Below are 16,034 nucleotides of genomic sequence, written 5' to 3' on the forward strand. Positions count from 1 at the left end.
CCCTCAAACTGTGAGTCAAAATAAACCCTTCTTTAAGTTGCTTTTATCAGAGATTTGAACACAAGTAACTAAAACAATAAAAAATACACAAATGTCCATACACTAATACTCAAAGTATCAAAGTATGTCTGAGAGATGGATGCATAACATAGATACATGTGATATAAATCTTCTATAGTAGAGAGAAAGGTGTTTTTTTCTTTTAATATTTGAAGAAAGAGAGTAGAAGACACCAGGAGATGGAAAGACCTTCATGCTCATGGATCAGTAGAATTGATATTGTGGAAATGACCATCCTACCAAAAGCAATCTATAGATTCAATGCAATGTCAATAAAAATCCCCAAACATACTTCACAGAACTAGGAAAACCATCCTAAAATTTATATGGAATTACAAAAGACCCCAGATAGCCAAAGCAACCTTGAGCAAAAAGAGCAATGCTGGGGGAATCACCATACCAGGTCTCAAACTATATTACAGAGCTATAATCATAAAAACAGCATGGTACTGGCACAACAGACACTTAGATCAATGGAACATAATAAAAGACCCGAACATGAGTGCATGCAATTTCAGCCACCTGATATTTGACAAAGGTGCCAAGAACACACTGGAGGAAAGACAGAATCTTCAACAAATGGTTCTGGCAAAACTGTATCTCTACTTGTAGAATGAAATTGAACCCTCATCTTTCACCCTGCACAAAAGTCAACTCCAAATAGATCAAAGACCTCAATATAAAACCTGAAACTCTAAAACTGTTAGAAGAAAACGTAGACAGTAGCCTACAAGATATACGTGTAGGAAAGGACTTTCTAAGTCAGACATCAGTTGTTCAGGCATTAAGGTCAACAATGAAGAGTGGGACCTCATTAAACTAAAAAGTTTCTGTACAGAAAAAGAAATAACCAAGGAAGTGAAGAGGAAACCTGAGTGGGAGAAAATCTTCACAAGCTACATATCCGAAGGAGGATTAAAATCCAGAATATCCTCTCCTTACATGGCAGTTCTGCTTGAGTGACAGGTATATCAAATATAATACAGCCACTGTGAAATATTCTTTCCTCTTCCTGCCCAAACATCCATATTCCCCAGGTTTTGTCTTTCAGTGCCATCACCAATCCAATTCTTCAAGTCAATAAAAACCTCACTTTTTCATAATTCTTTATGTTTATACTGAGCATTCGATTTATCAATAGATGTGATTCTAAAATACACTCTAACTTACCAAATCTCAGTTTGTTTTTAAAAACATCTAAACACCAATTGTACCTAGCTTGAGCTATCACAATGGCACTCTATAATGGGCTCTTTTTTTTTTTTAAGACAGGGTCTCCCCTGTAACCCCAGCTGGCCCACAGAGATCCACCTGCCGCTGCCTCCTGAGTGCTTGGGACTAAAGGCATGTTCCAGGCATGTTCCATGTGCCACCATGCCTGTCTCTTCTGTTCTTGCTCCCTAAAGTCTATCTTTCATCAAGTAAATGGTGTTATCAAGCAATAGCCATAAGGTTCAAAGTTGTTTGGAATCTCATCTTTACATTTGTTTAGAGTTAGTAACGTGGTACTAGACTCCTACAAGCCATCAGAAAATTAGTCTTACTCTTTTAAAATCAGTCGCATAACAAAGATGACAAAGGCCTGACATTTATAGAAATGTAAACACTAAAATCAAATTTAAAAAAGATTGTATTGAATTTAGCAATTTTCATATAATATGTTTGGATGGTATTTGGAGCTTCTCCCTTAACCATACCTCCCTTTACTGGCCTCTGCCCAATTTCGTGTACTCTATTATATATATAATAATGCCTATAGAGCCTAATTTGTGTCTCCAAATGTCCTTCAGTTTGGGTCCATCCACTGGAACTTGGTTAACCTACCAAGAGTCACATCCTTGAAAGAAACTAACTCTCCCCCTCACAACAGTCTCTGGCTGCTAATAGTTCCTCAGGTAAGGTTGAGACTTCTTACCCACTTCCCCATGTCTATGCTAGGATTTTGTCTGGTTTGAGCTTACAGACCTTGCATGCTGTCATTATTGTTCTGAAATCATGAATAACTGACCAATTGTCTGGAAAACTCTGTTTCCTTGTGGTCATCCATCAGCTCTGGTTCTTACAATTTTCCTGTTCCTTCTCCCAAAATGATCCGTGAGCCTTGGGAGGCAGAAGTTTGATACAGGTGTCCTATTCAGGGATGATCACTCTGCAGCCTCTTGTTCTCTGTATGTTGGCCAGTTGTGGGTTTCTGTGTTAATCACCATCTACTGCATAAGGAAGCTTCTCTGGTGAGAGCTGGGAGATATATTAATCTATGGTATAACAATAAGTCATTAGGAATGCGTTTAATAGTATAACTATTTAGTAGAAAACTAATATCAGGCTCTCCCCTCTGTTTGCGACCCAGGTAGCCTCAGGTTTCTAGGCCTGATATCAATATCAGGTATGGGCTCCATCCTATGAAGCAGACCTTAAGTCCAATTAGAAAATGGTTGGTTACTCCCATATTTGTGAAACTGTTGCACCAATGGGCATATTTTGCCAGGCCAGTTTTTGTTGTTGTTCACAGGATTCATAGCTGATAAGGTTGATGATGAACTGTCTCTTCAGGAACATGCAGAGCACCTTCCAGCACTATAAAAGCCAGTAGAGGCGAGGCTCTGAAGTCATTCTCTTTGTTTGCTCCACCGCTCATGTATGTAGTGTCTTCAGCAGTCGGGTTTCCACCAAGTTTTTTACACCAGCTTTTGGAAATTAGTTTTCAATTGATTTCTGCAAATTAAAAAAAAGGTTTGTAAACATGTTTCATTACAGACAATATATAAGTAACATATGGAAAAACAAAAATTTAAAAGTACAATGAGTTAGTTACACACCTATTAGAACAATTAAAATAGAAAAGACCGATCTCGCCTATCAACCAAAGGCATAGAAAAATGGGCTTTCCTTCATTGTTAGCAAATGGAAATGATATACTACCTTAGAAAACGGTTTGAAAAGTTAAAAGGATTAAACATACAGTTATATTCCTTTCATCCTGCTACAAGAAAGTATTACACAGTGTATAATTTATTAATAAAAACAAACAGGAGCTGGAGATTGCCATCTCAAACTTGAGTTCAATCTCCACGATACACATTAAAACTGAAAAACTAAAAAGCTCACTAGGTATGGTGGTGCACACCTTTAATCCCAGCACTTGGGAGGCAGAGGCAGGCAGATTTCTGTGTGTTCAAGGTCAGTCTGGTCTTCATAGCAAAGTTCCAAGTCAGTCAGTCAAAGCTACAGAGTGATACCCTGTCTCAGAATCAACCAACCAAAAAACAAACAAACAAACAAAGTTAGGTGTGGCGCCACATGCCTGTAATCCTAGTGCTAGTAAGGCGATGTAGACAGGCAGATCCCTTGAGGTGCACTAGCCAGCCAGTTTACCCTATTTGGCAAGATCCAGGGCAGTAACAAACTGTCTCTAAAAACAAGATGGATAAAACCTAAGGAATAACACCAAAGGCTGACCTCTGGCCTCTCTCTCTCCTCTCTCTCTCTCTCTCTCTCTCTCTCTCTCTCTCTCTCCATATATATATACACATACAGGTGTACATGCACACACACACATGTCATGAAGGAGGATAGCCCATGAACAAGTATCTAGAAAGTTCAGTGTCTGGTGAGGCTTAGTCTCTGCCTCCAAGGAAAGAATAGCTCTGTCATATCTCTTATTAGTTTATTGATACCATTTGTCAATGCACAATCTACCCAGTGTTCTACCGTCTAATATCATCACCTTAGCTTTCAATGTATTAATTTGGTTTTTGTTTTTTGAGACAGGGTCTCCCTTATCTCCAACTAGCCTGGAACTCACTATATAAACCAGGCTGGCCTCCATCTCATAGAGATTGGCTTCCCTCAGCCTCCTGAGTGCTGGGATTGAGGGCATGCATCATCATGCCCAGCATTCAATGTATGAATTTTGGAGGGACACACATACCAATTCTCTCTTATCTGTAGTTTACTGTCTATCATTTAAGTTACCCATGCAATTTTGGCACAAAATATGAATGGAAAATTCTCACACTCACTGAGAATTCATACATTTAAATTTGCTATTTTGATTAGAAAGACGAAATCTTGTGCTGTCCTGTTCCATACCATCTGGGATTTGAACCACACTTTTGTCTAGTGTTACCACCCTGTACATGCTATCCACCCATGGCAGTTGAAAGACTACATTCATACATATATATTACAGTATAGTATTATAATTGTTCTGTTTTAATCTTAGTTATTGGTAATATCTTAATGTGCATAATTTACAAATTGTTCTGTTTTAATCTTAGTTATTGGTAATATCTTAATGTGTACAATTTAGAAATTGAAAGTTTATCATAAATATATGTGTGTGTATATGTGTGCATATGTGTATAAACATGCTACGTATGAAGATCAGTACAATCCATAGTTTTAGGTATTCATCAAGGGTCTTGGAATGTATCCCCTATAGATAAAGTGGGACTACTGTGCACTAAACTATAGCATAAAACTTAGTGTGTACAATCCAGTCATTCTACTCCTAAACATTCAAACAACAGAGAAGGGAAAATATGTCCAAGTAGTGACTGGTGCATAAATGTTCATAGAAATATTGTGTCTAGGATTCAAGAACAGGTAATATGACTTTGAAGCTTCATCCCTACTGGCTATCATTCACAGTGCTGAAAGGTGCTATGTGCACTACCAGGAGAGAAAAACAATCCTAAGTCTTACCCAGCTGTGAGCCCTGTGAGCTACAATAATGAGTGTCCTGGCAAGGTATGCCCCCTGGTGCAATAGTGGCACAAATGCTATTATTTGGAAATAACCAAATAATTTTGACTAGATTTAAGGCCTGCTCCACAGCAACCCATGTGTGGCTCTGTTATTGGAATCAAGAACCTGTGGTCACAGGCCCTAGGGGAGATCTTACTACTATTATGCTAAATGGACATAGTATAAAACCAACTCAATGACTTATCACTAATTATATATTAATATATAACTACATATTAATGCATCTCTCAATCCTCATCAGAGAAGCTTCCTTTTACAGTAGATGGCAACTAACACATAGACCCATACTGGTCAGCATGCAGAGAGTAAGAAACTGTGGCCTGCTCAGCAGTAAATGGGACAACTATACCATAGCCCTCACCACTCCCAGGCTCAGGCTTATCCAAAAAGAATGGGTGGAGAGACTAAGAACCAGAGGAAACAGTGTTTTCCTGACACAGCAGAGTAGTTGCGCATATGAGTCCACCACAGTTGTGACAGCATGCACAAGACTTGCTCAAGCTCAAGCCAGACAAAACCCCAGCATGGAGCGGGGAGGTGGGCACAAAGCTCCAACCCCAGCTGAGGAGCTCTTGACAACTGATAGCTGCTGGGAGAGGGAGAGTCTCTTTTCTTTAAGGGTGTGACCCCAGTAGGTCAACAGCTCTCCAGGGGATGGACTCACATCCAAGAATATTTTGGGAACACAAATTGGACTCAATGGGCTTTTTAAAAAAAGAGGTGGTTAGCCGGGCGTGATGACACATGCCTGTAGTCCCAGCACTTGGGAGGCAGAGAGAGAGAATAGGTGATGACTCTAATGTGATGGCATGCATAGAGGTCGGAGAACAACTTTTCCAGAGTTGGCTCTCTCCACCGTATTTTTAAGGCAGAGTCTCTTGTTACTCCCAAATGCAAACAGTTCCTGTTTCCACCTCCCACCTCGCCTTGAGTGCTGGGACTAGGGTTACAGATGGGAGCCACCACATGTGGATTTTTTTTTTTAATGTGGGTCCGAATCAAGCTTGAGTTGTTAAGGTGGCAAGTGCTTTTATCTGCTGAGCCATCTTACCCGCCCCTTGGAAGGGTTTTTTTTTTTTTTTTTTTGAAACCTGAAAGTCTTAATGTGAGCATATAAAATGATTTGAAGTAAATCATTGGCTTTTGAGTCATGTGAATTAGTCCTGTCTTTAAAATTAGATTTTTAACTGTCTTCAGAGCAAGAAGATAGTATTTCTCTCAAATATCTTTATATACTTGTGTTATGGTTTGGATCTGAAATGATCCTCAAAGGCTCATGTTGAAGGCTTGATCTTCATGTAGCAATCTTCAGAGGAAGGCTTTTGAGGAAGTGATTGAATCATGAGGACCCTGACCTCATCAATGAAATATTCCATTGATAGGTTCATGGTTTAATTGGCTATTGGGAGGTGACAGAAACTTAGGAGGTAAGGGGCTGGTGAGACGGTTGGTGGGTAAAGGCACTTTGTTACCAAGCTGATGACTTGAGTTTGATCCCTGGAACCCACATGGCAGAAGGAGAGAACCGATTCCTGCAAGTTGTTCTCTGACCTCCACATGTGTGCTATGGCACATGAACAGCATCACACATTTCTGTCTCTCTGTCTCTGTCTCTCACTCACACATACACATACACATACACACACACATACACATACACACATACACATAAATATCTGTTTTAACTTAGGAGGTAGACCCTCATTAAAAAGAGTGGCTCCTTATGTGTGTCTTGGGGGTTCTATCTTGTCCTTGGCTCTTTTTGCTCCCTCACTCTTTTGCTTCCTGGCCCCCAAGAGGCGAGTAGGTCTTCTCCCTCCCCTCCTCACTAAGATGCTTTGCTTCACAACAGGGACCAAGTGACCACTGATTGACAACTCTGAAACTGGGACCAACATTAATCCTTCTTCCTATAGGTTCAGGTATTCTGTCACAGTGATAGAAAAATGCCCAACACACCCTGAAAATGCCCAACTCAGGGATGACCGCTCATGCATCATACCAGCAGGGCAGAAGACTGAATGCTGAAGGATGAAATAAACTCTTCGTAGATTTGGGGCCCAAAGATTTTTATGAGGCCATTCTCATCAGGGCAAGATATTTGAAAGGATTTTCAGAAATCCTGAGTGTTACAGAACTATCACGGTGTCCATGGAGATCAAGCAAGTAACACAGCTATGTAAACGAACGGGGAGAGATAGGAGTGCTAGGTCCTAGAACCGACTTGGAAAGCACCTGCCCATTTTATAGATTTATAAATGATGTCCACACAAATACTAGTCCTCCAAGGATATCCAACCACAAAACTAACCCCTCTGTGCAGGCAGGCTGTTATAATGTGGATAGAAAGAGCTGTGGGGACTTGAGTCTCAGCTAGAAGTCAGCACTTATCTCTTTCCACTCACACAGAAGGCTTCTCTTCTTCGTTTCTATAGTGTAATTTAAGATACTGCCATCTTGGCTTTAAAAAAAAACAATCAACCATCTTGCACTTCTGATTTCTGATTACCTGCTTAAAATATCAAAGCTCTCCATTTCCAACTCTCAACCATGCTCTTCCCTCCCTGGACGTCTACATTTTTCTCAGATACATTTCCACGTCAGGTGGGGGAGTCTGATGGTTCCTCTGGCCTAGCCACTCACTGACAATGTGTCCTGTGTGCCAAAGGACTCGGTTTTCTGAGGACAAGTTAACTCTAAGGTAGACAAGCATAGGGAATAGCATAGCAACCTGGACTCCACTTGGCTTGGGCTGTCCTCTTCTTATAATGTTCTTGGTAACCTGAGACTCTTATTTGCATGAACCATGTGCACACATCCCTTTTCAAAGAATGCACCTGGCAGCCTGTAAACAACCTAGGACCCACCACTGGCATTGAGCTTGCATGCATACCCCTCTCTGAACAATGGAATAAGTTTCTCTACCCTTTATGACTATCAAACTTGGACAGTTTTTATTCAAACGGTAAGAAGGCAGGAGAACCAATCTGGCCTGAACTAGTTTTGGGTGTGTGCACAATAAGGCAAAAATGTGTCCTGTGAGTCAACTTTTAGGAAGAATCCCCTACTTACCATCTTATGTGTGTGCATAATAGGATGTGCATATGATTAAAATCAAATGCATTATGGAAAGGGACATGCACAGTAGAAGAGGTCAAAACTTCTCTTGAACCCAGTGAAAGGAAGCCCCAAATAATAATAGGGCTCTTGAGTACCTTCACTCCTGTGGCTCATTGTTACTCTTTGATCTATTTTATCATTTTGCTTTGAATAAAGTTTCATGCTCTGTTGTAAATCTGTGTGTGCTTATTTCAATGCTTTGAATAAGATGCTGAGAACCCGGAAAGGCCACGCCCAGACTCTTACCACTGCTAACAGATATAGAGTTGTGAATAAAAGAGCCAAGTCAATAGACCGGTATGGCGGGGTGGGTATGAAACAGAAATGGAGAGAAGACACAGCTTATGTGACATCTTCAGACCCAGGCGACTTAGCTCACTATACAAGCTTCTCTTAGAGAATAGAAAGCTTTGTGATGCAGTCTGGTGGCCTGATTCTATCCTCTGTGAGGTGGACATGCAAGGCCCAGCACTAGGAGCTGTTAGGCACTAGGACTCTGAATGTTTAGGACTAGGGATGGCTGATCGCCTCCTGTTAATGAGTCTTAGACCATGTTGAGCTCTATGTATTTTCTTTGGGATACTGAATATCCCTTATATGTCTATGTCTGCATCTTCATCATTATCCTAATTATCTGGCAAGTGCAACAGAATTACCATGGATTGAAGTTCGAACATAAAAGGAGCTGCTGCCAGGTAGGGAAACACTGTGACCATAACTGAACTAGTTGAGAAGTTTTCAAGTTCCAGTATCTGCCCACCTTCCACTTATGACCTCACTACCCCTACTTGCCAATTTTAATATTGTACCTTCAACTTCTTTGATATAATCCTGTTCTGCTCAGAGGCTATTTCCTTACCAGGACTTTCATGAGGCATTAATCAAGAGTCTATTATATTAAATAGAGGACTATTATTATCTTGGATCTCCCAATATGGGGGGATTTCCTCATTTATAGTCTAAAAAGTTTATAACCTGAAGTCCTTTGAATATTAGCCTTTCTAATCCTTTTGGTCTTTTAGAGACAGGATCTCCTTGTAGCCCCAGTTTGCCTAGAACTCACTATGCAAACCAGGCTAGCCTCAATCTTACAGAGAAATCCACCTGCCTCTGTCTCCCAAGTACTGGGATTAAAGGTGGTCACCACTGTGCCTAGCTCTATTCTAATTTTCAGTCCTCAGTCTCCAGTAGAATGTCACCTGGTAGTTGGATAGGAAACATAGAATATGGATCAGTTTCAAAGGCAAACAGAAGTATTTAGAGAAGGTTGGGGTGAAAAAGAAGAGGAGCATAGGAACAAAAAACATAGAAAATATAAGAAATACAGGTAACATCGAAAGGGAAAATGTATATGATCTCTGCCACATTTTGGACATGAAAAAGAAAATAGCATTACAGCCTCACTTCACATTCTAATATTTTTCTTTTTAAGCGCCATCAAAAAGTCAGGCAAAGGGCTAGAGATGCAGCATCAAGAGGTAAAGTCCCGTTATCTTTTCTGATCCCCTTCCCCTGGGACAGTTCCCCACGGTTCCTCTCTATGACCCCTGCTGCCCAGTACCAAGTGCTTTAACTGCTGAAGGCTCGAGTTCCTCTAACTGGTAATTTTCACAAAAGACCACTGTGGATGAGAAGTCAGAAAGGATGAATGTTCAAAAACAATCTGCCCTACATCCATGACAACAAAGAATGATTAAATAAGATAGATGTCCTTACCTGTGTCATTTACTAGGCTTATGACCATGTGGGATTCATTTCACCTCTAGTTTTATCCATAAAACAGACATAACATTAATGATCCTCACTCACATGGTTGTGAAGACCAAATGAAATTAGGCAGGGGACAGCACACTGTAAATGGTGATACTATATACAACGTGCGTTAGAGCACCGAGTCTGGGCTCTCAGACTCTCCTTGCTGAGCCAAAGGCTCTACTATTCAGCTTCCTATAGGGCACCCCTGAAATGCTCCTATGCCTCATAACACTGCATCCTGATTCCTCAGCTAGGAGACTCTGCCGAGAAGAAGCTGAGAAGCCGAGGGAGCTGCTCTCTATCATGAAAAGGTGACTTCTTGCTCTTTGTAATCTCCAAACTCCCAGCCTGGCCTGTGATGGCTTCTTGACCTTGTCTGGGCCAGGGGTGAGGAAAGGCATAACAGTTGGGAGAGACGCGCTGTGGAGACAGGTTCACTAGCTGAGAGGGCTTATGTCTCTTAGGAGGGAAGGGCCACCCAATTATTCTACATGTTAGGGTTCCAATAGTTCTGCAATTCAGAATTAACTAGTAAATGATTTGTGAAAGACATTACTGGAGTTGCACTCAGACATGAGACAAATTGTCCAGTCAAGAGAGTGGATGTGACATAAAGAAGCCATCACTGTCGTATCCTCTTACAATTACCTCCTTTCAAGGGCAGAGCCCTGGGTCTGGCTGGGCTCTGCTAATTTACTTCCTGTGGTCTTCAGGGAGGCCAGTTCCTGGGGCACCTTCACCCTATCATCCTATCCTCTCCTTAAAATGTCTAGAGAATGTGACTGATTCCCAAGAGATGCTGGATATGGTAGCAAGCACATTCCATTCTTAGAGTCAAGAGTTCCTCCATGGACCTCATTTTCCACAGTGTAGACTCAGGACTTCTAGGACTGGGGGAAAGGGAGCAGCAATCTCAGGCCACACTCTTCCAAGGAGACAGATGCCACTCCATCATTAATGGTTACTATTTTTCTCTTCCCAGCCAAAGCTGGCTCCCCAAGAAGGAAAGTGTACGGCAGCTCCTGTGTATAGATCCCTGTTGTCAAATCTGTAATACTGCAGCTTTGGAGATTCAGCAATTGCTGGAGAGTGAGAAAAGTCAGATCTCCTCTGCTTTACTGGGACTGTCACAGGGCTCTTCTTGCCTGGAGATGTTGTCCACATCAAGTGCATCTTTTGAGCAGAATATGGAGCTTTATTCCAGGCACCCCACAGACTTTTCAGTGGTACCTGTCACCGCAACCCTACCACAACCAACAGGACACTTGACACAGTCGACCAACGCAGTCAATGTCCAAGAACACTGGGATGATCACCTCCAGTTAGGACCAGAACTGTCAGACATACCTGTGGTCTCAGAGACTATGGTCTCTTCTAGGCCTGAGGAGCCTGCGGTTTTAGTGAATGAGGAGATAATACACAGCAACCTAAACTTTGTCCAGGAGGACCGAAATCAGCAGTCCTTGAACTCACAGGTCCCTTTTCAAACCCTGAACCCAGAAAGCAGTCACTTCACACATCCCATGACTCTGTCTATTGTCAGCACTTCCCACCAGCCATTCCTCAGTCCTGAAGTTTTAAGGTTTCTTGAACTACATGTGAAAAAATGGTTGCATTTCCAGAGGTGGGGGCTCCCTAGACGTGTAGAGGAGTCCATAAGGCAATTTATGCCAAACCCACCAATGTATTGCCAGCCTGAAGATAACCAGCCAATTTCTCTTACCCTGAATAATACTTCTCAAGACCATGTGCATAGGTTTGGGCACTCATATATGGACAGCCAACTAACCCAAACTTTTTGGGTTTCTGAATGGCCTCTTATACATCCAGACCAAAGAATACACTGCAAACAAATCCCAAGCCTAATGGGACCATCCTTGATCAATCATAAAGTCCTAAATGGCCTCTCTTCACTGTTTGAGAGACAAACTAGTGACTCAGAAAATAATTTTCAGAAGAAATTCACCCAGTTATTCTGTGGTCTTCCTTCTCTGCACAGTGAGTCTCTGGATGCCACTTCCCAGGGCTCTCAAGGTCTCTCCAAGAACAAGAACATGTCCAAGGCCACCTCGAAGGATCCCCATCTCTTAAAGGAGCTGTCACGCCTCCCCTTGCTACCCCACACTCCACATAAAGCAGCTCCACCCTCATCCTCAACTTCTCCAAATGGTGAGTCTCTGTATGAACATCAAGGAACTCAGATCAGTGTCCCATTTCTGACTCCAGCTGAGCGTAAAGCCTTGGAATGGCACATCCTACAAAGGCAGCCTCAGCTTCAGTGGGGCTTGCCAGATGTCATCTCAGGATCTCACCATGTGCAAAGCCACATGTACTCTGAGACATGTCAAAAAGCCCAGTCACCTAAGCCTGTCAAAGCCTCCTGGCCAGGGAGGTCCTTCTCAGTTCCGACCAAAAACCTTGTCTTCTTCCCAGAGCACACACGCAGGCTGCTGGAATGCCACCTCCAGAAGCAGTTGATGCACCTTCGCTGGGGCCTGCCCCAGAAGATCCAACGATCTATTCAGTTGTTCCTTTCCTCTACTGACCAGCAGCCCCTGCCCTGCAACAACAGAGCCCTACCCAATATGAGCATCTCACAGCCAGAGGGCCTAAAGGCTAACGGGTTCTCACCCATAGTAGGCAAAGGATCAATCGCAAAGCCACACTTGTTTTCCCAGGCCAAGTCAATATTGAAGAGCCATATTGACTCCAAGTGTGGACAGATCCGCCAGGTCAAGGTCCCAGACTGTGTCCAGAGATCCTGGGAATGCAGAATTCCAGGGAGTCCCGTCCCATATATTCCACCAGACAAACCCCTGGAGCTGCAGAAAGAAAGTAACCCCAATCTGCATCACAAAGTTATCCCAGGGATACCAAAGGCCCTGGACCAGGAGAAGCAGGCCCTCCCAGGTGCTGTCATTGAACACTGCAAGCAGCCCAAATCTTTGTCTGAGGAAACCATTAAGAAACTGGAGACAATTTTACAGCACAAGTATCTGGCCTTCCTGTCAGGCCTGTCTGCTTTTGACTGTGTGGTTCCCTCTAGGGTCATGTCCCCAGAAGTTCCTATCCAGTCTGAAATCACAGAGACTATGCCTGGACCTATCAACAGCCCCCAGGAACCTCTGACTCAGACCTCACTAAACAGACTTAGGCCACACATTCAGGATGACAAAAAGACTTCTGAGGACACTGTAAAAGAGTTCCCGCCTGAAAGAAAGGTGGAAGGAGTGACGGAGAAGACGCCCCTGAAGAGCCAGGTGCTTTCCGCCAGCCCCTACTCAAACACATATATCTTGGCCAAACTGAATTTCCACCTGAAAAAAAAGGTCCTAGAGATAAAGTTTGGAATTCCCATGAAGTCAAGGAAGTTCAAAAAGGCAACTGCAGCAGACCCAGAGAATAAATTCAAGCAGGAGTCTCCTGGGAATCTGAACAATCAGGGAAGCACAGTGCTACAGAAACTGCCCATCTCACAGGTCTCTCCTGCCCAAGATGCGAAGTGGGTTCACCTTAAAAAGCATCTGGCAACTGAAGGGCAGGCTGTGCACCACAACCCAAAGCAAGCTTGTTCCAAATCAGCCCCCCATGGCTCTTCCCAGAGGGGCTCCATGATCCCACAATTCAGCAAGGATTTGACAGAGGCCCAAGTGCTTTGTGTTCAGGTGGAGACCAGTGGGGAAAGCCCCAGCCTAGAGGAACCCTTCAGCACTGGGGCCCAAAGCCCAGACAATAGCAAGTGCTTAAGCCATGTCCCCACACTAATAGAAAAGAGAGAAGTCCCGAGAAAACCCAAGGCAGCAGGAAACCTTGGAGAAGGGGATGCAGGTCTTGGGCTTTCCCCAACAAATGGAAAAAGGCACCATATTGGAGATCAGAGTCCAGAAAGGAAGTCTCTGGACAGGCCACTCCAAGGCTCCTGGAAACAGAGGCCTAGCTTTCATCTTGTGGATCCCTGTCTACACAGCCCCTATCATCCTCCTCAGCTTAAGTTCCCATCTCTACCTCTAGGAGGCCCTGGGGGGAAAGAATCTGAGTGTGACACACAAGACAGTGAAGCCAAGGTAAATGTCATCCTCAGACCTGCAAGGATTCCTGAGATCACCCAGCCTATGGTCTCCCAGGCTTCCCAGGACCATCCTTTATTGGGCCCACCAAATCAGGGTAGGTTTTTGTGGGGTCAGACTTTTCGAGATCAAGTTTTACAGGCGCCAGTGATGCCAACTTCTCACAAATCCAGTCTTCCAGAGTCTGGCTTGAGAAATAAGATGAAATCCTTTCTTCACTCTATTAACCCAAAAATGAAAGGTAAAAGATACATGGAATACAAGATTTCCACAGCAGGAAATGTAGTCAAAACGAATAAAAATGTTGAAAAGGGTCTGGCTCAAGCCAAAAGCCTCACCGAGAAAACTAAGACAGAGCCCTCAAGAGGGCCCAAGCCCCAGCAGTTTGCGCCCTCTAAGAATGCAGTGGGCACAGCCGTCTTACCCTGTCCAACAAGACAAGACAACAAGCTCTGGCTACAGTGTCGACAGCAGGGCTCTGCTTCAGCACCAGGTTATACCCACCATTGCCCTCTGCACTGTCCCCGATTGGCTTAAGCCATCCAACATGGAAACCCTACGTAGTTCTAATGTTCACCTCAGAAACAACATCCTTTCAATGAAGAACACTCCAGGTGATGACCGTCTCTAGGCTCCCCAACCACTGTACCCCTTTAAAAGCACTATTATTCTCATTTTCTTTAATGGTGGGTGGGCAGAGCGCCACCCAAAATATATTCTAGAACTAAGCAAAGTGTTGTCTGTTTTTTCTTGATCCCTGCTGTACGTTATTATGGGAAGGTATAAAGGAAGCCCAAAAGTCCATCCCATTTAGGGAAGGAGGTTTAGACCAAAATTCATATGACTTAAAAAAATTTTATTGGGTTTTGGGAATTTCATACAATAGTTCTTAATCAAATTTAGACTCCTCTCCCCCATCCATGCTCCTATAACCTCTCACACATACCAGACCTCATGTATTCTGCCATATATGTTAAGTCTTACCTGGTTAAGCATTTGTACCCAGATGTCCTTTCGTGCAAGTTTATCCACTGGAGCCTAGTCAGCCTATCTAGAGATCTTAAGGAAGGTCAACTCTCCCTCCCCCAGCAGTAATCAGTTGCCAACAGTTCCCAGGCTAGGGCCTGCCCACTGCCCATTTCCCTCACTCCAAGCTTGGCCCTTGTCTGATTGAGTCAGCATGGGTCATATGCACGATATCACCATTGCCACAAGTCACATAAGCAATCTTCCAGTGGCCTGAAAGCCTGCTTCCCTATGTTCATGGGCCAATCTTGGCTCTTACAATCCCTCCATCCCCTTTTCTGCAATGATCCCAGAGTCATGGGTGGGCAAGGACCAATACAGGAGTCCCACCCAGGGACACACACTCTGCAGTCTCCCATTATCTAAAATTTAGCCAGTTGTGGCCTTTTGTGTGCACCACACTCTGCTACACAAGGCTGGTGAGAGCCAAGGGATGCACTAATATTCTCTCTACCCCCTGTTCCACTATGTTCCATGAGCCTTAGGTGCAGAGGTTCCACTGTAGAAATGTCACCTAGGGCTGGACATCTGTCAGTCATATAGTCTCTGTGTGTGACCAGTTGTGGCACTCTGTAATAGCCTCCATCTGTTGCTTTGATGAGTGGTATACAGTACCCATCTATAAACATAAGGATCCATATTTAACATATGGTGAGAAATTTCATTTGTCTAGAGATATAACAGAAATAGGGTTTTCTCTAGGATGTATGACCTCTCCAGTCATGTATATTTGGCTATAATTACAGTGCTACCCGTGAATTCCCTCCCATTGAACATGGCTTTTTAAAACTATTTGTATTTTTCTTTTTTTATATGTGTGAGTGTATTGCCTGCATGTATATAAGTGCACCCATGTCATGCAATGCCTGTGGAGGTCAGAAGAGGGTGTTGGATCCCCAGTTACTGGAGTTATGGATGGTTGTTAGTCACCATGTGGCTGCTGGGAACTGAACCCAGAGCCTTTGCAAGAGCAGCCAGTACTCTTAACCGCTGAGTCACCTGTCCAGCCTTCACATGGCTTGTTTTAGAGAAGTGCCATTAGTGGACCTTTCTTCATGGAACATTTTTACATTCATCAAAAACAACCAATTAAAAAGAAAATATACATAGCTTATATGACAGATGTCAAAACTGAGTGACAGAATTCCCTTCTTTGTCCCATCAGTATTAGGACTATGTTTCTAGGAAACCCATCTGGAAGCTACTGTAACCCTTCTGCTGTTTCTCATCACTGCT

General features: G+C 43.2%; 1 protein-coding gene across 1 annotated transcript; it reads left to right on the forward strand.

Annotated features, from left to right (window-relative positions):
• The first annotated feature begins 8,501 nt into the window (after positions 1-8,501).
• On the forward strand, positions 8,502-14,309 carry Fam205a (family with sequence similarity 205 member A). Its single transcript, XM_008842502.1, has 4 exons — positions 8,502-8,645; positions 9,383-9,428; positions 9,956-10,016; positions 10,688-14,309. The coding sequence occupies exons 1-4, from the start codon at positions 8,502-8,504 to the stop codon at positions 14,307-14,309; spliced, it is 3,873 nt and encodes a 1,290-aa protein (XP_008840724.1).
• The last annotated feature ends 1,725 nt before the right edge of the window (positions 14,310-16,034 follow it).

This window comes from Nannospalax galili, unplaced genomic scaffold (assembly GCF_000622305.1).
Source record: "Nannospalax galili isolate Female #2095 unplaced genomic scaffold, S.galili_v1.0 scaffold341, whole genome shotgun sequence".
NCBI classification, from domain to species: Eukaryota; Metazoa; Chordata; class Mammalia; order Rodentia; family Spalacidae; genus Nannospalax; species Nannospalax galili.